Below are 24,792 nucleotides of genomic sequence, written 5' to 3'. Positions count from 1 at the left end.
GACTAACTGGGCACATGACTTTCAGTTGGAATCAGAGCTATCAAGGCAAGAGAAGGGAAGGCAATACAGTACCATTTCTGAGCGAGCACAAGAGAAACAGTGCACATTGAGGAGTATGGAGTTACTACAAAAAGTCCATAAAAGGAATTGCAGCAGATTAGACAGAATGCAATTAGAGTATAAGTAAGTGTTGCATTAGAAGCACAGTATGGGTAAGGATAAGTTCTGGCTATTTTCCAGAGATGTTGATAGGCAAACTTACAAAGAAGGGACATGTAAGAGGAAACCTGAGCAAGGGATGACAAAATGTTTGGGAGCAAGAGGTAAGGAGACATGTCAGACATGACAAAATGGTTTTTATTTTGAAAACCAAGAGGATCTTGAAGCATTCAGCTTCAGAAACATAGCATAGGGGAAAAAAACAAACTTAAGAATCAACATTCACAAATGGGTGAGAAAAGGAATTAAAAAAAAAGTGAGGATTCCATAGAAGTGGTGTTCAAAGCTTACAATAGCAATCAGCTAAACTGAGTTGCCCCCAAAGAATAAACTATACAAAGAGGAAGTTAAACAGAGAACCTATAGAGAGGGGAAATTATCTTCTCATTTGATTTTTTTCTTTTCAGTGGGTTAGTCCAGACATGTGGCTATTCTATCATCCCACTAGCAGATGGAGATAAGAAATCAAAATATCTGTATTAAGTGAGGTCAAGTGCCCTGTATAAAGTAGGTGGCTTTGGCTGGGCAATCTATGATGCAAGACATGGAAAAAAATTAGTGAGAAAAAACTAAAACTGAGAATAAATATTTTAATGAAGTTCCTCTACCTGTGGGTAAGACAAGCATGCATGAAAAATGCAAACAGTGCAATAAAGAAATGCAAAGCCTGGTTGCCTAAATGAAACATCATCATGAGAAATGTTCCTTCTCAGGAGGAAGCTGTTGAAGATGATGAAAGGAACATGTCTGAACATGCAGGATCTTCAGGTTGGTCAACTTTTTTATTTCATACTTCTTTCTTAAGGACCCCCTGTCTTCCTTCTGGACTATTCTTGAATTCTCATGTTTGAGCAAAAAATATAGTTGTTACTCTATGGTACTAATCATTTTAGATGCAGTTGTAATAAAAAATAAATAGCTGAAATATGCAGCTCTTCCTTGTACAATTTCCCCTTTAAAGTAGTACTGAGTGTCAGGGAATGCAATGAGTAATACTAAATGAGCAGTATGGTGATAATTAAATAACTGCATTGACTTGTTTTGTTTAGGAGAATCCATCCTCAACATACAGGATTCTGAAGACTATCCACCTTCAAGATCACCATCATTTTCTATGGTTTCAGAGTTATCTGTCAATGATATTGTCTCAGTCACATCATGTATGTCACAGCCACAGTATATCACCTGTAGCAAAAAAAATTAAAAATCTCCATCATCTAAAAACAACCATAGATAAGTTTGTGATAAGAACCAGCAGATTTCAAAGAGGTAATTGATGAAAAAAAATGCCCGGTTTGTTTATGCAACAAACTCTCCTTTCTGTATGATTGAGAACCCACACTTCATTAACATGGTTCAGTGATTAAGACCAGTCCACCCAACAGAACAGATGTCGCAGGAAAATTGCTGGATAAAGTGTATGAAAGAGAAATTGAGCAGTGTGCAAAAGATCTAGAGGGTAAAATTGTTAACTTGAATCTTGATGGGTGGAGCAATGTCCACAATGATCCTGTTGTACGTGCCTGTGTGACAACAGAAGAAGGGAATGTCTTCCATACAGAAACACAGCAGAATACTTACAAGAAGTAGCAGTAAAAGCTATAACAAACTGTGAAAAACAATTCAAATGTCTAGTACACAGCTTGGTCACAGACAATGCTGCAAATGTATCCACGATTAGAAGAAATTATTTAGAAGAGAGTCCCAAGCGAACAACATACAGTTGCAGTGCTCATTTGGTGCACCTCCTAGCCAGAGACTTCAGAGCACTCCAGTGCTCCAGAAATAAAGGCTAATGTTGTTGAAATTGCGAAATACTTCCACAACAATCACTTTGCAGCAGTTGCTCTGAAAAAAGTGGGAGGAACCAAGCTAACTCTCCCACAAAACATATGATGGAACTCCAAGGTGGACTGTTTTGAGCACTATATCAAGAACTGGCCTAATCTGAGGACAGTTTGTGAACAAAATCGTGAAAAAATAGATGGCACTGTCATAGCCAAAGTTCTCAACATTGGGCTTAAGAGAAATGTTGAACACGTGCTGAGTACCCTGAAGCCTATTTCTGTAGCCTGGAACAAAATGCAGGGAAATAGCTGTTTTATTGCTGACGCTATTGAAATTTGGAAGGAACTGAGAGAGATCTTAAAAAGAGAAATTTGCAATGACACACTTAAATTACAAACATTAAAAAAAAAAAAGGGACAATCACTATCTCCAGCTCATTTTCTTGACAATATTCTAAATACTCAGTACCAGGGTCAAACCTTAACTGCTGAAGAAGAGGAGTTGGCTATGATATAGACATCATGCAATCATCCCTGCATATGTCAACTATAATAAAGTTCAGAGCTAAGGGTGAACCATTCAAGAAATACACATTAGCTGATGATGTCTGAAAGAAAGTCACGCCAGTAAACTGGATTAAATCACTTTATCACTTCAACAGTCTCTGAATCCAAGTGCTTATCTCACTTTTAAACAGCAGTAGCTTCTTCTGCTGGTTAGAAAGAATATTTTCTTCCTTTGGACTAATTAATTCCAAATTGAGAAATCGTTTGGGTCCTGAAAAAGCAGGAAAGCTTGTTTTTCTTTTCCAGATTATAAACAAACAGGAAAATGAAGGTGAAGATGACTGAGTTAGCTGCAGAAACCAATATTTTAAGTTTCTCATGTTGACCTGGATGACAGTTAATTTAATTTTTTTTAAATATTTCATTTAGCTATTGTAATTAAAAACAATTTTAACAAAAACAAACCTGATTTTAAGAAACGTGAATGTTTAACTAAATTAAAAAATTAATATGCTTTTTTGTTATAATATAATATGTTTGCTGTTGAAGAAAAAAATCCAGAATATATAACGTTGTTGTTTTACTTAAATAAAACAATTTAAATGTCTGTCTGGTGATGTTCTCCTCCTAATACAGCATGGCAAGAAAATCCTTCAAATATTAATGATTAACCTGTTGAATTGGAGATACTTCACCTCCCAATGACTTCATAAATATCTGCTTCAATTACCTTTGATAAATGAAATAACCAATCATTCATTTTCTGATATAGCTGTAAAACTAATCTGAAAAGTTTCCAAAATAAATCACTTAAAAACGTATAGTGTGTACCTTCTAAAAATGAAACCTACATCTCCAAGTTGTGAAGAATATGTATTAAGGTTATAACAACCAACAAGAATGCATTTTTATGTAGAAATCCATGATTAAATTGAGTCTTCCTGACTAGTGATTTAAATCAAATCCACCGTCGCAGAATCACACCTTATATCTTCTGAGGCCAGGGCAAGACTAACATAATAACCTGTTTTGAAATTGTCTACACATGCAAAATTATGCTCTACTGTACTACCAGGGCACTATCAGTTTGTAAAAGGATACTCTGACATGAAAAAGCTGACTATGTAAATTGCCTCCTCCCTGTTTGTGCCACTGTTTCTCTGGGTACCAGCATTTGGACTTGATACAAGTCTCCCATGTAAAGATGACGCTGTGATAACTAATGCTATATCTACACTATAGCCTAAGTTGGCATAACTTATGTCACTCAGGGGTTTGAAAAAAACCACCTCCCTGAGTGACATAAGTTATGCCGACATAAGTGCTCACTCGCATAATGCTTATGTCGATGGGAGAAGTTCTCTCCCGTTGGCATAGAGCGTCTTCACGAGACAAGCTGCAGCTGTGCACCTATATTGGTACAGGTGCAGAACTGTACGTATAGACATAGCCTAACATGTTGGGGAATTCTTCGTTCTTGACCAATCTGCTCAAAAGACAGAGTTGAAGGCACTGACTGATGGAAAAAAGAGTAAATCTTCTCTTGATCTCTTATCTATAGATCCTGTATGGGTGTAGACAAGACCGTAGGGAGGAAGGGGAATAGGTACTTTTATACAAGACATACTTTTATACTTCCACACTAAGAATGGTACTGATATCAGGATAGACTGACTTAAATTGAAGTGATTTAAATAATCAATTTTAATCATGTTTTGCATTTGTACTTTTTTAGTTATTTTCATAAAGAAAAGTTGCTTCTCATTAAAATGTTGAATTGCAACTAAATATAGCTTTTTACACAATTTGCAGTGTGTAGGCCTTAGCATAAGTTGTCAATTTCAAATTTTAATTTTAAATGTTTATTTTTTATAAATATATTTAAAAAAAATCTGATTTTAAAAATTGATTTTTATCCACCTGGCCTGATATACCTCTACAGTTAAAATCTCAGCCCTAACCAAAATAATTATATCAGTACAAAAAATGCATATAAACCAGACCTAAGAAAGAACTGAGAATTTTTTTTCCTCCTCCAGGGATAGAAAGGTAGAAGGAAGGATGGAATGGACTCAAATAAAAGGTGATTTAAAAGTTGCTAGTTTTAAAGCTTTGTTTAAATAAAAAATTAAACACTTTCCGTAAGAAAAAGTTAAAGGCATATGGGTAAAGCAGAATATAGTTACCCAAAAATGAAATTTGTGCAGTACATTCACATTTGCATGAAGTTCTATTGATAAAGAGGGGGATGCTGCTGTGACTTTGTCCCTTTATCATATTAATTTCAAGACTAGAACTGGCCTATTCCAAAGTCAATGCTTCCTGCTGACATCAAAGAAAACTGTTCCACTGAACTGATGCAGATTGCCAGCCTGCTACCTAGATAATGAGTTTAAGAAATAAACCAGTTTGCCTGCAATATCCTCTTGCAGGTGTGGACAATACTGTTCCCATTTCAGACTAGTTGACTCCCAAATGGTTTCTCAAATTTGAAATTAAGCTCAAGTCCATCTCCTGTATCATGTCATCATCAATCCCTCCCCCTCCTATTTACCTTGACTATTTAATCTTGATGCTCTTCTCAAAGCTATATTCTCCTTTTCCTCCACATCTGTGTCTGCAAATCTTCCTTTCATCACCTATGCCACTGTGCCTGTAAACACCACTGTATCAATTCAATCTTTGCTGCAACTGCATACATGAATTCATCTTCTCACCCTCCTCACACGTGCAACTCCCTTCTTTAAGGCCTCCCTCAGCCTCAGCTCTTCAGATTCCTGCATGCTTCCTCCCTTTATCTTCTCACACGTACAAACAGAACCACATCACCACAATCACTAATACTCCACCTACTCTCCACTCATGTCAAGATTTCATCAAAACTGCCTTTTCTTGTTTCTAGAATGTGTTTTCCAGATCTGATCTAGCCAATTTCAGACTTCTCACAAGTCCAGGGCTGGCCAGCAAAAACAAGTTTAAGGACACAGCCTGAACTGGTTACTTTAGTCCTTGTTAGAGTTTACTTTAGTTTCTATTACTAATACAAGGTCTTCTAGGTAATGGACAAGAGAATCTAGCCCTGGGTAAATCCACTTTCCATTGCTTGGGTGGGTGTTGGCTCTGCTAAACTTAATCTTCTACTGGCATAATTTCGAGCCGCTCCTCCCCTGTCCCACAACCAAGTGGAGCTTTGGCCAGGTGGAGAATCTCCCAATATCAGAATGAATGAAAGGAGTTGCAGTGTTCAGGGTATGACTCCTACAGTAGTCGAGAGAATTGGCAGACACCATCAAGAACGCCTGGGAACAGAAAGGAAGCTAAAGGCAAAGTGGTAGAAAGAATAATCAAGATGGATTCTGAAGTCCCAAGGGATGGTGAAGATAGAGCCCAACAGTGGTAAATGGAAAAATTCTGACGGAAGTATCATTAGATAGAGATGGCCTATAGGCTACACAATTTCAGGCTGAATCCTGATGGAAAGTGAGAGAAAGGCTCATGGACTGTAGTAAGCTGATTTAAGAATTTATATTCAGATTAGCCAATAACTCATTTCAAAGCAAGAATTATTTCTAAATGGTAACTAGGTACAGTAGCCTGGAGAAAGAAGAAGTCAGAGCCTGAAATCTATTAGATCTCTGTTAGAGGATATAAATTCCATCAAGGTGCGTAACAGTAAGGGTTTGCTAATTCATTTGACATTAAAGGGGGTTATTAGATGATATAACTTCTGTTTTACAAATGTGTTCAGAGCCATATCGTAGGAATTACATGCCTTGGCAGGCAGCCATAGAACAATTCTGTGCTGTGTTAGTTGAAAGCATGCCTGCCTTGGGCCGAGGGTATACATAACCCCCTGGCTCCATCAATAACCGTCACCAATTTCTCCATCACCAGAAGCCCTGAAAGTATTTGGGCTTCCAACTAGGGGCAGCAGATTTTGGTGTGGCTATGTAGATTCCATACATTCACAGATCAGCAGTTACACAAGGTAAGTGACCTTTTCTCCTTCACATATGTACCCCCACAGAACCACAGTGCAGGAAATTAGCCAGCAATGACCTCCCTGAGGTGGACCAAGGAAATGCACTAGTCACACACAGCAAAGCACTGTCCTCCCAAATTAATCATCTGTTCCGGTTCAGAACAGAGGTACAGGGGTTCATAAATGTAACCACCAACCACTGTATAGATGCCAGATAGATTTCAAATGAGGGCATGTTACATAAGTATGCCCTGAATTATCCCATTCTTTTGGTGGAAAAAGCCCCAAAATGTTCTAGCATAGGGACTTCAGAGACATCACACACGACCTGGATTCACAAACTAACTCATCCGGCAGCTTTAGGCAATAAATGTTTAACCTTAGGATCTTAAGGCAAAAACGCATCCTACTCCATGTTCCAAAAAGTTTAGTGCTGTCATTCTGAGCAGTAATGAACGTGAGTTTTTGTTTCGCTTTGTTCTCTATGTTTTTGTAAGTCAAACATGCAGCCTGACCTCTCTGAGATGGTTTTGTGGCTTTGGAAAGAGCTTGGCAGAGAAATAATGTTTCAAATGAATAACTGAGACTTTGCCAAGGTTTTGCATATACCTCAGCCACCTTTTCTTTGTAGAAGACTGCATTAAGTGAATGAGCAGTCAGTCCGCAACTTTGGGCCAAGATGATGGCCAGCAGGAAGGAGTCTTTTAGTAAGAGGTGGAACAAAAAGCCAGATCGAGAGCCTTTCAATAAAAGTTTGTGGAGCGCCAATTCAAATCCCAAGGGTCGGCAGGCTACCTGACTGGAGGGTACAGAGAACTTCCAAGAACTTCTTCACAAGGGGAGGCAAAATATTAGTTCCCTCTCAAAGGGAACACGGTAGGCAGAAACAGCAGTTGGACAGACCTTTGCAATTTAGATTACATGAAATTAGAAGTTCCTGAACCAATGGAACTGAGCAAGAAAAAAGATGCAGGCCTCTGTCCTGAACAAATCTTTTGAACTAGTTACAATTAGCAGCATCACATTTGCTACTGAAAAATGTCCTCATTTGTTCTCACCTCTATCAAAGAGGAAGTCAGTACATGGATCTAAGAGTACAAGTGATTAAAACGGATAGGGAATTTTGATGAAATTGTTTCTCCCATCAAAAAATGCCAATCAGCTGAAACCAAAATTTTTTGTGGAAGCTTGCCATTTTTGTCAAAACTTTCATCAGGAAGGCTTCTGAGGTCCAGGGTGGAATTTCTGGTTGAAACAGAGGGCACACACCACCCCAAAATAGCCAATAGTCTGGTATTAAGGGCACTCACCAGGGACGTCAGACATTCAGGGTCAAGTCCTTGTTAAGACCGATTCAGAGCATGGATTTGAACCTGCATCACCCACATCCCAAGAGACTGGAGAGTCCAGTGGTTAGAATCAGGTTTTGGGGGTTTTTTTCCATCAAAGGATTTTTGTTTCATCCCAGTGCAAAATGGGGAAATTTTTGAAATCTCAAAAAGTTTTGCAGGACAGGAAAACAGTTTCCTGTCCAGCTCAACTAGAGACCCTGGTAGTCAAATGATGGGAGGGTGGTGGCTTGGTATCTTTGCAGGAGTTCTTAGATTTGTGGGGATTCTCCACTGCAAAGCATTCTCCTCTCCACAGGCTGAAGGAGTGGTGAAGAGCCCAACATGGACCGATACACATAATCCAAATTCCTTCCCTCCAGCTCTCTGTCAGCCAAGTTTCAGGGAGAGTAAGGAGCTGCTGCTCTGAATTGGGCTAAATTTAGAGCTCTTGGCAGTAGTCGGTTTACTGTCACAAATGCACCAATATATCCTTATATCAAGGGTCCGAAAAATGGGAGGATGGGGGAGCCATTTGCAATTGTCACTAGCAAAATAAATGCACTTTATCACCACCATGTTATTACTCATTCACTTGTTCCTGTACTGTTCCGTCAAATTCAGGCTACTGGGTGCACTTGAACACAAGAAATGCAGTGGAAATATAAAAAAAAATACCAGAGCAAAAAAATCTCAAAGAAGTCACCTTGATACCAGATGTAATCTCAAATTAAATTTTTTTTTAGATAATTTGTGATAAAAACAACCATATTTCACATTTTTATTGCAGCTAATGCTACCCAATGACAAATCATATAAAACTTAGCAGTTCCACTAGCAAAAAGACATAGGATTTATGCATTAATTTTGAAGTTCACTAAACTTGTTTTAGCTCAAGTAAGTGTGTTTGTGGGGAAAAATATAATAGACTATTTTTGTCATGTAAATAAGGTTTAAAAGCTATCATTGCATCATAAAAATTTAAGAGATCTATACATAATTTTGCACATATGTAGGTTCTAACAGAAGATTCTGGAGTTCTAACCTAGTTTAAAAAATCTGAGGGAAAAAGAACAAATCAGTAGAAGGCCTAGTTTACATAAGTCATATCTACATCAATTCAGAAAATATGTTTCTCCATAACAATGACAGATTTTTAGCTATCTGTAACATGCTGCATCTATCAACACATCGTATGCTACAATAGGATACGTTTACAAATTTTAATTTACATTAGCAATAATCTGGAAACAGCAATACAAATTTACATGTGTAAACTTGCAAACCTTGTAAGTGTTTAGGCTCCATTTTCTCACAAGCTCTAATTTTTCCATTGCTGGATTCTTTACTTCATCTGCTAGAACAACTGGCCCACTTTTCTGCTGCATTCTTACACCACCTGAACAAGACACAGAAAATCTTTAGGGCCCACTTTTTTTAAAAAAAGTCAAGCATATATCTGCATATCCAAAGAGTTATAAAGCAGCACTCGTGCATGGAAAAGCAAATTATGCATCTAACTAGATTTTATGTGAACGGTGTTAGGTAAATGGACATGAAAGACTGTTTTCAAAAAGCAGTTTTGTGCTAATCGGGCCTAAAAGTGCATACAATAAAGGGAAGTATATCTATATTGATTTTAAAGTCAAACCAGAATATTTGTGTAAGTGAATGATTTAGGTAAACTAACATTAAATTGAGTAAGACAGTATGATAAAGTTACATGGGTGTTTCTGTATAGAATTTTTACTACCCTCAACAAGTAATTCAGATATTTGTTTAGTTATTTAAACTCTTTTAAAAACAGCATTTAGGCAACCTTTAACAGTCCAACATTCTGCTGGAATTAGCCAGCCTAAAAAACTTTTACACATTACAAGCCATTGTTAGTAAGTTACAGAAGTATACAAAGTCAAATCAAACTGCTGCCACCAAGTACAGCCAACTTAAGATGTACAGAATTATCAACACAATATTTGTTAACATAAGAGTAAGACATTCACATTTTTCCAGATCGTGCTGCTGTTAGTCTCAACATGTTTAATTAAAATTAACAGGAGAATCATAACTCTCATGTACATGTAAAAAGGTTAGTGTACTTCATAGTTTTATTAGGTCCTCATTCACAGAGATAGTGGAACTCATTAGTCCTCATTCAAAATCAGCAATAGAGAAACCACAGCAAGCAGTGAAACAGAATAAAGGGTCACCATCAGTACACTATAATCAGTCCAAACTTTTTGCAGGTACCAGTCAGTACAGAATGTTATTCAAATTGCACATTTTGATTTTGAATTGAAAAGCTGACTCTCAATATCAAAATTGTAAAAAAATGTTGCAGCCATTTTGTTGGGAGCACCCTTCATTGTCACATATGCACTGACCACCCAAGTTATGCCAAGAGCTCTTTAGCATTGTACAAATGAAAAAAAAATTAACAAAGAGCAAGGTAGTTTGCTTGGTCGAATTCCCAGAGTTACATCCACTTCACGTGGCTCCTGATGCTATGTTAGTGTACTTAGTAGCATATACAGACCCTTGCTGACTTCACTTCTAAAGAGAACAGCAAAATAAAATGCCTAGCATCAAATGCAAGACAGAGTCAGTACGGAAAATGTTTTTCTTCAAGTTCCTAAGGAAGTATTACACACATGGCAGAGTTAAAAACCTAAGCAATTTACAAAAGGATATTTGATAGTGGCCCCCGTCCCTCTTTAGATAGAAAAAAAGCAAGTTATATAAGGAAGAAAGTTTAGTCATTAGGCTTTACAATAGCATTCCAGGCTGAAAAACTGAATTATTAGCAGAAGACCCATCGGCATATGAAGGTGCAATTATTCAGAAGGCCCATTTAAACTGGAGAGAGAAAAAGAGAGAAATACTATCCCTGCACCTGCCACATCTCGTATAATACAGAATGTATTAACCTTGCCAGGTTATTTGTAAACAAGGGTTTGTAAAAACAGTATGCTTCTGCATATGTCTCCAGACATTCCTTTATAGCACTGAGCACCAACATGTGATTTACACATTAAAAACAATTTTTATAGTAAGTAATTAATCCTCACAGCACCCCTCTGAGGTAGCCAAGTATTCTCTCAATTTTAAAGAGGAGGAAACAGACACAAAGAGGTTAAGTAACTTGACCAAAGCCACAGAGGCAGTCGGGACAAAGCCCAATTTGGGTGTTATGAACTCCAAAATCCAATCTCATACTTGGAGTATTAGAACATGTCTCTGTTTTGGCTGGCAAAGAGAAAAAAGCTGACTGCTTCAGCACTAACAATTACACCTAGAGTACTTTTTAAATGTCATTTGTTTTTATTTATTGTTGATAAAAAGTAAAGATCTGTACAGATTATACTTCATGCTTTGGAGCAGGAAAAGTTGTTCAGAAGGGAAAGCATAGGTTACTTTGCAAACTGTTGAAGCCCAGAAATGACAGAATCACCAAATAGCAGGAATTACACACTCACCTAGTAAAAAAAGTGAAATTATTACAGACAGTAGGAGTTAGTGTAACAAAGGTGTTAGTGTAACACTAGTGTATCCAGCAGTGAGTGTTGTGAATACCTGTGGGAATAATTAAATCACTCCCTTGTCCAGCCAGTCTGCTAGCTGCTGCATTGCTAGGAGATATAACAGATGATATGGGTGATGCTGAGGAACCTGAAAAGGGGACACATTTAACCATGAAAACCCATCATCTTCTTTCCTCAGAAAGTGTGTACTTTTATGTACAGAGATAGCTTTTAGTATTGCAGATATACCTGTAACATCAACACAAAACTAGAATAGAATAGTGTATGGAATAATTCTTGGGATTTCTGGTAGTGATATATTAGCAGGGACGGCTCTATGTATTTTGCGGCCCCAAGCATGGCAGTCAGGCGGCTTTTGGCAGCATGCCTGCGGGAAGTCTGCTGGTAATGCGGATTCGGCGGCGTTTCTGCGGGAGATCCGCCAGTCCCACGGCCGAATTGCCGCTGAAGCCGCGGGACCAGCAGACCTCCCGCAGGCATGCCGCCAAAAGCCGCCTGACTGCTGCCCTCACAGCGACCGGCAGGCCGCCCCCCGCGGCTTGCCACCCGAGGCACGCACTTGCTGCGCTGGTGCCTGAAGCAGCCCCTGTATATTAGAAAGGAGCAGCTAATATGAAATCCTCAAAGTTACTCCTGACTTAACTGTGTGTTTTCTTTAAAAGAAATTGGCAGTATGACTGGAAGTAATCAACCAAAATACAAAATGCCAGATATAGGAGGTAGGAAAGAAAACAAATAAAATGACTTTCATACTGATCAACATGGCTGCTTTTCAGCTGAAATCTGATTTTTCTTATCTAAGTAAAAGTCACTCTACTGTTATCATGCAATACTCCTAACCTTGAAGGTTGATATTTGGACTTTGGATTCAATTCCAATTTCAAATAAGCAGGTGCAAGAACAGATTTTAATGAAGTGCAGTAGCTATATGTCTAGAATATGCAGCAAGAATGCTTAAGTATGTGAGAACAGGATTGAGCCATTAGGTTGTTAAAATATTAGCCTGTGTGGTTCTCTGTCTAGAAGAAAAAGGCCTACTAAAAACATTAATTATATTTAAAATATTGAGTTACGGGCATCATTGCGTTAACAGTAAGAGTGCTGTGCTCCCAAAGCTATTATACATATTTTAACAAGTCATACAGCTCATGGCTTTATACTCTTCCACATCAAGGAAAGCATATAATAAAATAGTCAATTTAACTGTATAGAGGCAACCATGAAAAAAATCACCCCATTTGCCCAGGACAAAATACTTTTTTTGATGGGTGACTAAAATCAGTAATAACCCCCTCTGCCCGCCCAAATTGATCATCATGGTATTGCAATGGTATTTGCAAGTCAATTTCGTGCCTGAGCATGTTAATTTTCATAACATTTTTTCAAGGTTGCATAAAAATCTAATGGGTCAATGTGCCCTCAGAAATTATGTACCCTTTAATGGCTTCCACAAAAGCTATACTTTATTAATTCAGTAACACCTCAAAAGAGCTCTTTAAATAACTGAAGCAAGACTCAGCATATGTTTCTTATATATGTCCCTGTAGTATGGAGAATTTGTCTCCCCTCATTATTCCAACTGTAAGAGCAAAGCATAAATTTTTTAGCAACATCATTAATCTGCACACACAAACAAAGTTAAGGCTGAAAGACATTTATTTAACTTGCCCTACCTTGTTACAGTATGATGATATGTTCTACGAGAGCGGCAATACCTTGGGTACTAATGTCCCCAATTCTGCAACTGGATTCATGCAGGCACAAAGGTCTGCCCACAAGGACCCTTTTACAGGAGCAGTGTCTAATCATGGAATGTAAGCAAGCTAAAAACAACTTTTCATTCTTTAAGTTTTCTTGGCTTCTGGCACAAGAGTATCCAACTTTGCTTAAGCTTCATTGTTCACAATAAGAATCATAGAATACCTGGGTCGGAAGGGATCTCAGGAGGTCATCTAGTCCAACCCCCAGCTCAAAACAGGACCAATTCCCAGACAGATTTTTGTCCCAGATCCCTAAATGGCCCCCTCAAGGATTGAACTCACAACCCTGGGTTTAGCAGGCCAATGCTCAAGCCACTGAGCTATCCCTCCCCTCATCCCATCCCTACTAATTTTGCTTCCCTCCCCCCCTGTATTTCTTTTTTATCCATTCTACTGGACAGAAATCAAAGCCCTTAAAATTTGGCATTAATCATATTTTATCTTTTTGTCTATTGGGTTATTCAAAACCTAATTTCCATCATTTCTCCTTCATTTGGGAAAAACATAATCAGAAATAATCTGAAGCAATTGGTTTTGGAGAAAGACTGGAGTATTATTTTTAAATTCAAGTCAGTTCATGATAATCTACGTTTCACACAGAGAAAGCACAAAGTTCCCTGTTTCTATAACATATGAAAATTAATAATTGTTGCCTACATCGTAAAGCATTTATGACATTTCAGAATTATTAGCATAGCTTGAACAATGTCCTGTACACTTTATTTTGGTATTAGTTCTGTTGTACCTGCTCTGTTAAACTAGTGTATTACTTCCTTACAGATAGAATGAAATGAAAAGGGAATGGCAAGCAGTGTTTATTATTTATGCAACTTTTCATTAGCTGCACTGAATATTTCAAACACTCATGAGCCACAAAAACATTTTAATTATGTAACAAGTTGTACATTTTCCCTTCATTTTTGAATTTTTAAGGTTTTACTTATAAAAGCAAAGATATATGCAAGTTATACCTACTACTACAAAGACTCAATCTCACAGCTGCTCACTCAATATTCAGCCAGATTTTCTAAATTCATAATCTTGCTCTAGATAAAGTAAGACTATGTATAGTGGTTTATTAAGATTTCGTTTATGTCCTGTTTCCTGTATTCTTTATTATTTTCAGACAGATTAAAGAGAAAGTGCTATTATTGGATTGTTTAATAATTTTGCATTTCTCAAGGTTAGTTTTTAAATAAATCCATTCAAATTAAAGAAACCTGCAGCTCTATGCTGAGCAAGTAAAATGGTGGATCCATCTTCAATATAACCAAATTTTTGTAGTATTTTTAGGACTGATTCTTATGCTTGGTGTCTAAGAACCTTTAGAACATATACATCACAATAAAGAGGAAACAATTTAGTCTCTTTGGAACAACCCACTACAGAGCTGGGAAAAGAATTTCACTGTAATTCTATTTTCTTTAGAAAATTGAAGTGGAGTGGTAACTGATAGTGGGACTGATTTGAGCTATGTTTACAACTGGAACAATACCTCTAACTTAATTAGAGCTATATAACTAAATCATTATGTATAGAGTTTTTATTATAATAACCTAAATTTTCCCTTAATATAGCAGTTTTTAAATTCCCAGTATCCATCAAACAACATACATACTTTTGTAACACCAAGAATCTTTTCATTAAGAAATCCAACATGATTATAGGAAAGGACCTATTAAAATTAACTGCAGGCTAGTTAAAAGTTACCAAATCTGCTATAAGTTTTCATTAAAACCCATTAACAAGTGGATATCAATTTCTCATTTTAGCAACCCAGCGACTGAGGAGAACACTTTTCACACCTAAGGTATACATGGCACATCAGAATAACTGCTATTTATGCTGAAGTGCAAAGCAGCTACAGAGTTTGAGAAGAGTCTAGGGAGGCTATGCCTTTAAAAATCTGCCCAAATCAGGTAAATTGTTCAAATGTAAAAATCACGTAGGTATACAAGTAGTTTTTACCTTGAAATGGCCCTGCTTCAATGACTCCCTCTTTGGTGCTGTCAAAGCCATGAGATGTTATTTGGGTTTCCGAGAGACCAAGTCCAACTGGTAACGAACGTTTCAAATCCTTGGAAATGTTTGAATAAAAGGGAAAATCCATATAAAAACCTAGATAAGGAAACTTTTAGGCACCATAATATCTTTTCAATTGCATCTTAGACAATCCTGTCTATAGCCTGGAACTTGTCTTACGGTGTCATGGCATTCTATTGTGATGCATTAGTAGCAAACATTTACAATGTAAGACACTGTTTTACAATGTGTGTTAGATGAAACAGTTTGTACACTCATTTTAAAAGTGTGCTGATTTGTTAAGTATGTGAAAAAAAATGAAAAATTAAAACAGCAGAAAACAAAATAATACTTTTCCTTTCCTTACCAATGTCCTTACAGAAGAAAAACAATAAGGTAAATTCTAGTTTTTCCAAGTGGTTGAGTGCAAGATTAACTCCTAGAAACTAAAGAGTAAATAGTAATTGCTAATAGAAGGTTTTCCTGTTGTCACAGTCTTCATTTAGACAAAGTTTTTCTGGATTGTGCATCGTTTTACTTGTTCTGTAAAGTGCCAAATACATCATGATGCCATATAACACTTAGCACATTTTACTCATTCAAAACACTGTGAAAACACTAACAAATCCTTAAAGTTGATCTGAGGTTGGAGAGTTAGTATTATCCATGTTTACAAATAGAGAAATTGAGGCAAAAGATTAAGGTACTTCTCAAAGGCTATGCAGCACAGTAAGTCAGGGTTAGAAGATAGAATGCCTTCCAACCTCACTAATTTCCCTGTTCCACACTACGTAAAAATAAAACTATTAAAAACAATGAGCAGAAGACAGACTAATAATTCAGTCACATCACAGTAGATTACATAATCAGAAAACCTTAACTGCTGACATGGAATTCTGAATCTTTCTGATCTTAGCAAGGTGAAAAATAAATAAATAATAAAGGAACAGATGAGCAATGCATGAAGTATGCACAGAAAAAAACATTTATTTTCAAGATGCTATTGCAGGGCATATGCAGTAACTTCTTCTATCACCCCCCCCCCCCGCCTAAGAATTAATATCTTTAAAACCCAACTGATTTTTTTTTAGTACAGTACAGAAATCATTTAATCTGCAAGCCCCATGGGAGTTGCTGAATAGGTGTAATATTACCTAAAGGCCCAAACTGGAAGTTAGAATGTAGCTCTGAATAATCCCAATCCACAGTAATAATTCCCTACAATATAAACCAAGTATCAGGAAAAGAGAAAAAGGAACCCTACAAACACACAAACTCCAAAGTAATAAAAATGTATCCTTAGCAGAAGAGACACTATACTTTGGTTAAACTAACCATGATTCCTGATTATTAGTTATTTATAAAGGGCCAAACAAAAAGTGAATCATTTAAGTGCAATAATAAAGAAGGAAAAGAAATAAACAGCACCATGATCACTAGCAGCTTCTTGGGGCATGTCTACACGCACAGTGCTGCATATGCATCGCTGCAGCACATTTGGTGAAGACACTAAGTTGATGGGAGAGCTCTCCGATCAGCATAATAAAATCACCTCTGCAAGCAGCAGAAAAATTTGAGCCACACCGGCGCTTATGGTCAGTGTAACTTATGTCACTCAGGGTGATTTATTCAGACCCCATGAGTGACATAAGTTCTGTAGACATAGCCTCAGGGCTTATCTATGCTACCAGCCAGATTGATGGGCAGCGATCGATCCAGCAGGGATTAATTTATCGTGTCTAGTATAAAGGTGATAAATAGACCGCCGATTGCTCTAGAGTAGACTCCAGTACTCCACCTCAACAAGAAGCGCAAGGAGAATCGACAGGAGAGCGTCTCCCATCAACACATGCAGTAAGTAGATCTAAGTACATCAACTTCAACTATGTTATTCACGTAGCTGAAGTTGCTTAATTTAGATCGATCCCCCCGGTAGTGTAGACCAACCCTCAGTCTCAACCTACCTATGGGCACTAGACTCCTGTAAAGCTTTGTATTTTAAGCTAAATTTCTGAAGACTCTAAACTCCAGCCCACCCATATCCTCTGGCCCATTCTTCACCTTGTTGAGGACATTGTTGTAGGGGACAACCTTGGCTCGAGTGATCATGAGCTAATTCGTTTCCAAATAAATGGGAGGATAATCAATAGTGCATCTGAGACTAGGGTGTATGATTTCAAAAGGGCTAATTTTACTAAATTAAGGCGACTAGTTAGGGAAGTGGACTGGGATAACATATTTAGGGATCTAAGGGCAGATGACGCCTGGGGTTACTTCAGGTTGAAGTTGCAGGAGTTGTCAGAGGCATGTATCCCGAGAAGGGGGAAACGGCTCGTAGGTAGCAGTTTTAGACCGAGCTGGATGAGCAAGCGTCTTAGAGGGGTCATTAAGAAAAAGCAGAAAGCGTACCAGGAGTGGAAAATGGGAGGGATCAGCAAAGAAACCTACCTTATTGAGGTCAGAGGGTGCAGGGAAGCTGTGAGAAAGGCAAAGCGACGAGTGGAGATGGACCTAGCGAAGGGGATTAAAACCAATAGCAAACGGTTTTTAGCCATATAAATAGGAAGAAAACCAAGAAAGAAGAAGTGGACCGCTTAAAACTTTAAACGGAGTGGAGATTAGGGATAATCTTGGAATGGCACAATATCTGAACGAATACTTTGCCTCGGTCTTTAATGAGGCTAATGAAGGGCTAAGGAATAGTGATAGAGGGACCGATGGGAATGAAGATGTGGGGTAGACATTACGGTATCTGAGGTAGAAGCCAAACTTGAACAGCTTAACGGAAGTAAATCGGGGGCCCGGATAATCTTCATCCTAGAATATTAAGGAATTGGCGAGGATATTGCTAGCCCGTTAGCGATAATCTTTAATAAATCCTAAATTCGGGATTGTACCGACTGACTGGAGATTAGCTAATGTAGTTCCTATATTCAAGAAGGGGAAAAAAGTGACCCGGGAATTATAGGCCTGTTAGTCTAACATCTGTAGTATGCAAAGTCATGGAAAAATCTTAAAAGAGAGAGTGGTTCCGAGCATGAGGCCGATGGCAACTGGGATAGATTACAGCATGGATTTACGAAAGGTAGATCGTGCCAAACCAACCTGATCTCCTTCTTTGAGAAAGTAACAGATTTTTAGACAAGGGAAATGCGTGGATCTAATATATCTGGATTTCAGTAAGGCGTTTGATACGGTACCGCATGAAGAATTACTGGTTAAATTGGAAAAGATGGGGATCAAATGAAAATCCAGAGGTGGATAAGGAGCTGGTTAAAGGAGACTGCAGAGGGTAGTATTGAAGGGGAACTGTCCGGTTGGAGGGGGTTACCAGTGGAGTTCCTCAAGGCTCGGTTTTGGGTCCGATTTTATTCAATCTATTTATTGCTGACCTGGGAACCAAGAGTAGGAGTGGGCTGATAAAGTTTGCGGATGACACCAAGTTGGGGGGTATTGCCAATTCGGAAGAGGATCGGGATATTATCCAGGAGATTTAGATGACCTTGTAAACTGGAGTATTAGTAACAGGATGAAATTCAATAGTGAGAAGTGTAAGGTTATGCATTTAGGGATGTCTAACAAGAACTTTAGTTATAAGCTGGGGACGCACCAGTTGGAAGTAACGGAGGAGGAGAAGGACCTAGGAGTCCTGGTTGATCGCAGGATGACTATGAGTAGGCAATGTGATGTGGTTAAAAAGCTAATGCGGTCTTGGGTTGCATTAGGCGAGGTATTTCTAGTAGGGATAAGGAGGTGCTAGTCCCGTTATATAAGGCGTTGGTGAGACCTCATTTGGAGTATTGTGTGCAGTTTTGGTCTCCCATATTTAAGAAGGATGAATTCAAACTCGAACGGGTACAAAGAAGGGCCACTAGAATGATCCGAGGAATGGAAGGCCTTTCGTATGAAAGGAGACTTGAGGAGCTCGGTTTGTTTTCCTTAACCAAAAGAAGGATAAGAGGAGATATGATTACACTCTTTAAATATATCAGAGGGATAAATACCAGGGAAGGAGAAGAATTATTTCAGCTCAGTGCTAATGTGGACACGAGGACAAATGGATATAAACTGTCAGTCAGGAAATTCAGGCTTGAAATTAGACAAAGGTTTCTAACCATCAGGGGAGTGCAATACTGGAACAGCCTACCGAGGGAAACAGTGAAGTAAGGACCTCCATGACTTTAAGATTAAGCTAGATAAGTTTATGGAGGGGATGGTATGATAGGATAACGGGCTTAGTCAATAGGTCAATTAAGTGCCACACTGGTAAATAGTACAATGGGTCAATGGTATGATATAACCTTTTCCAGAGGGTTTGGCTGGAGAGTCTTGCCCGCATGCTCGGGGTTCAGCTGACCGCCATATTTGGGGTCGGGAAGGAATTTTCCTCCAGGGAAGATTGGCAATGGCCCTGGAGGTTTTTCGCCTTCCTCCGAAGCATGGGCCAGGGGTCGCTTGCTAAGGAGTGGGTGGATCGGCTTATGTGGCCTGCATCTTGCAGGAGGTCAGACTAGATGATCATAATGGTCCCTTCTGATCTTGAATTCTATGATTCTATGATTCTAAATTTCTGAAGACTCTAAACTCCAGCCCACCCATATCCTCTGGCCCATTCTTCACCTGAAGATGTGGAAGCCAAGCCTCTTTCCTGTGAAAGTGTTAAAATTCTCAGCTACTTGTCTGTACTTTTAAGGCCCTTCAAAATCTATCCCCACCTGCCCAATTCTCTAATCTCCAAAGCATATGTGTACTCTCACCCTCACTCTACTGATGAAAGCCTTCATTGCCTGTTTGCTAAGTTTTGACAAGAGTACCTACATGTTTTCTCCCTCCCCTTTAGAACTCTTCTGCCACAATGCCTATAAAAGCCTCAACAATGGTATGGCAGCTGGCATGCTGTGACCATTGCCCATCATAGCAAACAGTATTGTCTCATTGTTTCTTGGTGCTCCCATCCGTTTATCCACCTACTGCATCACTTCTTATTTTACAACCAAAAGTATAAGCTCTCTGGGGCAAGGTCCATCTTTTTGTTAAGTTTGTACCATGTCTAATATAATGGGACACTAATCCATGAGTAGCAGCACATCGGGACCCTACAGTACAAGATAATAAACAGAGAACTTTACTGCTAGAATAAATTATAGTAGTAAATTGTATTACCAAGACTTAATATATTGTGAACCTGAGGTGGAATGGATAAAAACCTATGATTTTTAATCAGATTTTTATTTAAATTGAGTTATTTAAATCAATAAAAAAAAAGCCCAAATGTCAATGTTTATTGATGCAGAGTATTTAAAGGATTTTTATGTATTGTAGTAAATTACGGGCTTACTATAGGCTGTCATAATTTCAAATTTAATGTTAATACAGAGACAGAAGAAATGATCCGACTCGTCTAGTCAACTCACACTTTATAAACATGTCAAAATATCATGTCCTTAAGTAAGCATTATTATTTTCAGTCTAAAATGGAGCAACTGCCGGTAAAATAAGCTAGCTAGATTAAAGCTAGCTTAGGTTCCGGAGCAATGAAGCTGCTTCAGCATGCACTACAAGCCCATCCAGAATGCTGGGTAATTACTCACAGGGTTATCCTGCACTGCCCTGGCTTCACTGCTCTGGGGCCCAGGCTACCTAGGGTATGTCTACCCGAGCTGCAATCACAGCGTGTGAATGCAGCATAGACATATCCTTAGTGTAAATACTATAAAGTATTTGGTTGCAAATCAACATGTTTTAATGGCAATACCAACCAATGACAATCAATATTTTTTTTTAAATAGTGGAAAGTAACTAAAAAGTACAAATACTAAACAAGAATAGAATCAATTATTTAAATCAGTGTTCTTGCTTGCTGATTTAAATGGGTGATTTAAAAATCAATCATCTCTGACCTGAGGGTTTTTGTTTGTTTGTTTAAATAAGCAAAGGAGGTGTTTGTTCTGGACATACGAGTTCTTGCATGAAAACCTGGGTTAGGTTTTATGGCATATAATCTCAGACATCTAATTATGATTTATTACACAACACTCCTAAATAAGAAGGCTGCCAACAGCCCATAATGGTCTTGATGAAGGGATTTATCACTGACAGTTTTTATAGGAAAAAAATTGAGATAATTTGGAGAAAAATTGTGGGGAAAAAAAATGAGGCATGGTATGTACATTCCTATTTACAACAGTAGATAAATGATATGTGTGGTATAGGAGACTTATTTTTGAAGGGCACAGGGATAAAAAAAAATAAGTGGCTTTGACTTGCACTCCCTCAGAAGCTTGTTATTTGGTACAATGAATAACCTCATTCTAAAGGAAAGTGACGATACTTTATCTCATTTCACTTTTTTGAAAGTCCTGGGACAAGTCCTTCCAACTTCATGCAGTTAACCTTCACTTTGTCAATGCAGAACCTATGCAGTCTCCAACTTCCATTGATGCATACATTTAAAAGACTGAAGAGTGGTTTGACCCAGAAAGGTGACCTAAAAATGGTCTTTTGTAATCTGTTGCATCTGACTCCAGAGCTGCACTGGTACAGTTGCTCTGCTTTAGCGCTTAGTGAAGACACCACCTATGCAAATAGGATTTTCAAAGTTATAAGGATCTAAAAATGCAGAAGGTGTCTAGTGGGATTGTTAGGAGTACCTAACCTTAGGTACTCTTGAAAATACCAGTAGACACTTACTTGCATCTTTAAGTGCTCACGTTTATTGCAAATCTGGCCCCACACTCTTCCAAGTTATCATAATTACTAGATCTCATCCTCTCCCACCTGATTTTTATTTATAGATTGGAAGAGAAAAACAAGCTTTCCTGCTTTTTTCAACTTCCAATTTGCTTTTCAACTTTGTTTGAACTAGTCCAAATAAAGAAAACATTCTCTGCACTGAAACCAAAAATAATTAGGGCAAAAGTTCTCTCTCTAACAAACAAACTACTGACGGTTGGTGAAAAGTAAATACCAGCATTTGCTCCATTTTAGACTGAAAATAACAGATGCTTACTTATTGAAGAACATTATTATTTGGAAATATTTATCAGGCTTGAGTTGACTAGAAAAGTCAGATGTTCTCCCCCGGTTTCTGTTCTGTACAGTGATCAATAGTACAAGTGTGGAGTCCCAGGAGAAGCTTGTCAGACTGTATATTCCAACATATAAAGTATCGATGCCACCAGTACTGATGAAGCAATGTAGGTCACCAAGGAACATGATCCACCAGCCTTTGAAGGCTCATAGTTGCAATGTAGTTTCAAAAAAGCCTGTTTAGACAAGTTAGCATGACGACTCTTGGCCTTCTTCTTGGTCAGTATCAGAGACTGCAGTCATCCCAGAGTCCCATCTGGAGATCTTTGTTCTTCCCTGCCTCCGGGAAGGGAAGTCTAGCCCAAGGAGGGCTGACTGGAAGGCTCAGAATGCTCAATAGCAGCATGAGGTCCCTCATGGCTAGAAGATCTCTCATGTCTCAGAGTGGCAGCTCTGTAGCCAGGACCACTTGTTGAAACCTGCTTTGAAGCAGGAAGAGATTGCTCCCGAGAGGATACTTCTAAGTCACACATACTCCACGTAGACCTTTCCATTGAAAATAATTTTGTTAAGGGGCATCATGAGTCCTCTGTGTGCGCTTAGAAAAAGAGGTACAAATGGCACACTTGCTAGCAGTTAAACTCCCCTAAACAAATCAAACATTTTATAGGAATATCATTAGCAGGCATAGCATTCTCATAAGCAGGACAGATTTTAAAACCTGGAGAATGACACTGACAGTGGGCAGTCAGAAGGAATGGAGTGGTGTTTGCAGCTGTTCTACTCTTTACCTTTGTTGATGGAGGTGAGAGAGTACATGGGTAAATGCACAGCCCCAATTGACATTGCTGGCTAAAAGATTCTGGGCTAATGCCTGGGGAGCACAAACCTACAGTGGGATCTCTGTGGACAAATGCTCAAACAAAAAACAGAGTTCTTGGTATAAACCCAAAACTGATTAATATAATATACTTGATACAACATATACATACGTTTGTAAGATTTGTTATAATCCAACATGACTGACAAATATTTCGTAAAGTTGCAATACATATTTTATTCTCAGTAAAATTAATAATTTTACTTAAAAACTAGATACCAGCACTGAAAAAAAAATCAAGCTTGAATTTGAGACACTATCAACCTACAGTTCGGGTTTTTTGTTTTTGGCTGATGGTTTAAGTAGCAAAGAAATTCCATAATCAGAACTTGATGACAATTTGTTGATTAGAAACTTCTATAACTTATTTTCAGTATGCACTGCTTTCAGTAGTAAAAACTTGTTTCTCTCATTAAGGTAAACAGATAATTAAGACAGTTCCATATCTTTTCAGACTTCAGTCCCATGTTGGAGCCAAAAAAGATCAAGAATGCATTTGTATCATGTGATTGCATCAGCATTTTTACTACCTAACTCTAAATTTTTCAGGCCCCAACATTTTACTCAGGTTTTTCTTTCAAGTTTATGAGATTTAGAGTTGAAGGCAATTAAGACAAAGCTTAAATTACAGAAAGAAACTACTGTTTTAAAGTATGTTTAATTTAGTTTCCCACAAAGATTCCATTAACTGTTACCCTAGCCTATATTTATATTAAAATACCTAAAAGAAGCTAGTTATGTATGAACTTGAAGTAAGGATAAGTTAAACAGAAATGATTCAGGAAATCTAGAAATTGAACCATATATGTGAATACATACTGTAAGTTATTAAAAATTCCTTGACATAGAAAAGGAGAGTATCAAGCTTTACCTTTGAATTTCCTGGTTTATGTCATCTGATAAAGGGGAAAAAGCCTACCTCATTGTCAAGTTTCCTAACAGCTGGACATAACATTATCTGAACATACTGGGGATTTGTTCATTTAATGTTTTAATAGAATGAAAAATAATTACAAACCATTAGTACACAAGTTGCTGTAAGAAGGTATTTTACTTGATGATCTGTAAAGCTTTTTTGTGTTTTTCCATCAATGCAAGAGACCAGTTTTTGGTCCAATAAATAATTCTGCTGCTGCTAGTATACTGTCACACGCTCGACTGATATTTTACGGTTAATTTAATTATAAATCACAACATATAATATTATGATTAAATATTGTAATTAGCAGTGGGAGAGCTAGTGCATCATACTGGTGAAGTAACTCAGTACATTTAGTAACAGTTAGCCACACACTAGGCTCAAACTATGGAGTTAGCCTGCTGATGACATTCAGTTACATTAAAAAAAAAAACTATCCGAAGATTAGACAGCCTTCTTAAAATAACTGGTCTGGTCCACCAGTAAGTTATATAGAGGTCAGTGTGTTCTATGCAGAAGTCTGCATTTGTGGGAAATCTGCGTACATTTTAAAATATTTTAAAATATTCACTCAAACTAATTATTTCTCCTCTGAAAAGTTAGTTTACAAGACCACTATGGTCTCAAACATTTTCAATTAAACCTGTTTCAGTGAGGAGAGTATAAGACATCTAAAATTAACATACACAACTTAAAAACCACTGCCTTAAAGGGGGCTTTATCTTGGAGTGAAAAAACAAAATGTTAAAAATGTTAAAGTTAGTTCCTAACATCATTCTGACTCCATTACAGAAAGCACTGGAAAACAAGTGTGCTG

General features: G+C 37.9%; 1 protein-coding gene across 5 annotated transcripts in view; it reads right to left on the bottom strand.

The window, feature by feature from the left end:
* ARFIP1 (ADP ribosylation factor interacting protein 1) overlaps positions 1–24,792 on the bottom strand; it is a 96,474-nt gene that overhangs the window by 36,691 nt on the left and 34,991 nt on the right. For 3 of the 5 annotated variants that reach the window (XM_039540669.1, XM_039540668.1, XM_039540666.1), the window contains 3 exons: positions 15,094–15,202; positions 11,397–11,492; positions 9,110–9,222 (listed from right to left, as the gene is read on the bottom strand). In XM_039540669.1, the coding sequence (XP_039396603.1) occupies positions 9,110–9,222; positions 11,397–11,492; positions 15,094–15,202 (318 nt within the window). Of the gene's footprint in view, positions 1–9,109; positions 9,223–11,396; positions 11,493–15,093; positions 15,328–24,792 lie in introns of those variants that run through there. The other 2 variants (XM_039540667.1, XM_039540670.1) reach the window with 2 other exon arrangements.

Source organism: Mauremys reevesii, linkage group 5 (assembly GCF_016161935.1).
Source record: "Mauremys reevesii isolate NIE-2019 linkage group 5, ASM1616193v1, whole genome shotgun sequence".
Lineage (NCBI taxonomy): Eukaryota > Metazoa > Chordata > Testudines > Geoemydidae > Mauremys > Mauremys reevesii.
The sequence above is the reverse complement of the archived record's forward strand: the minus strand, read 5'-3'. Positions and strand labels throughout refer to the sequence as shown.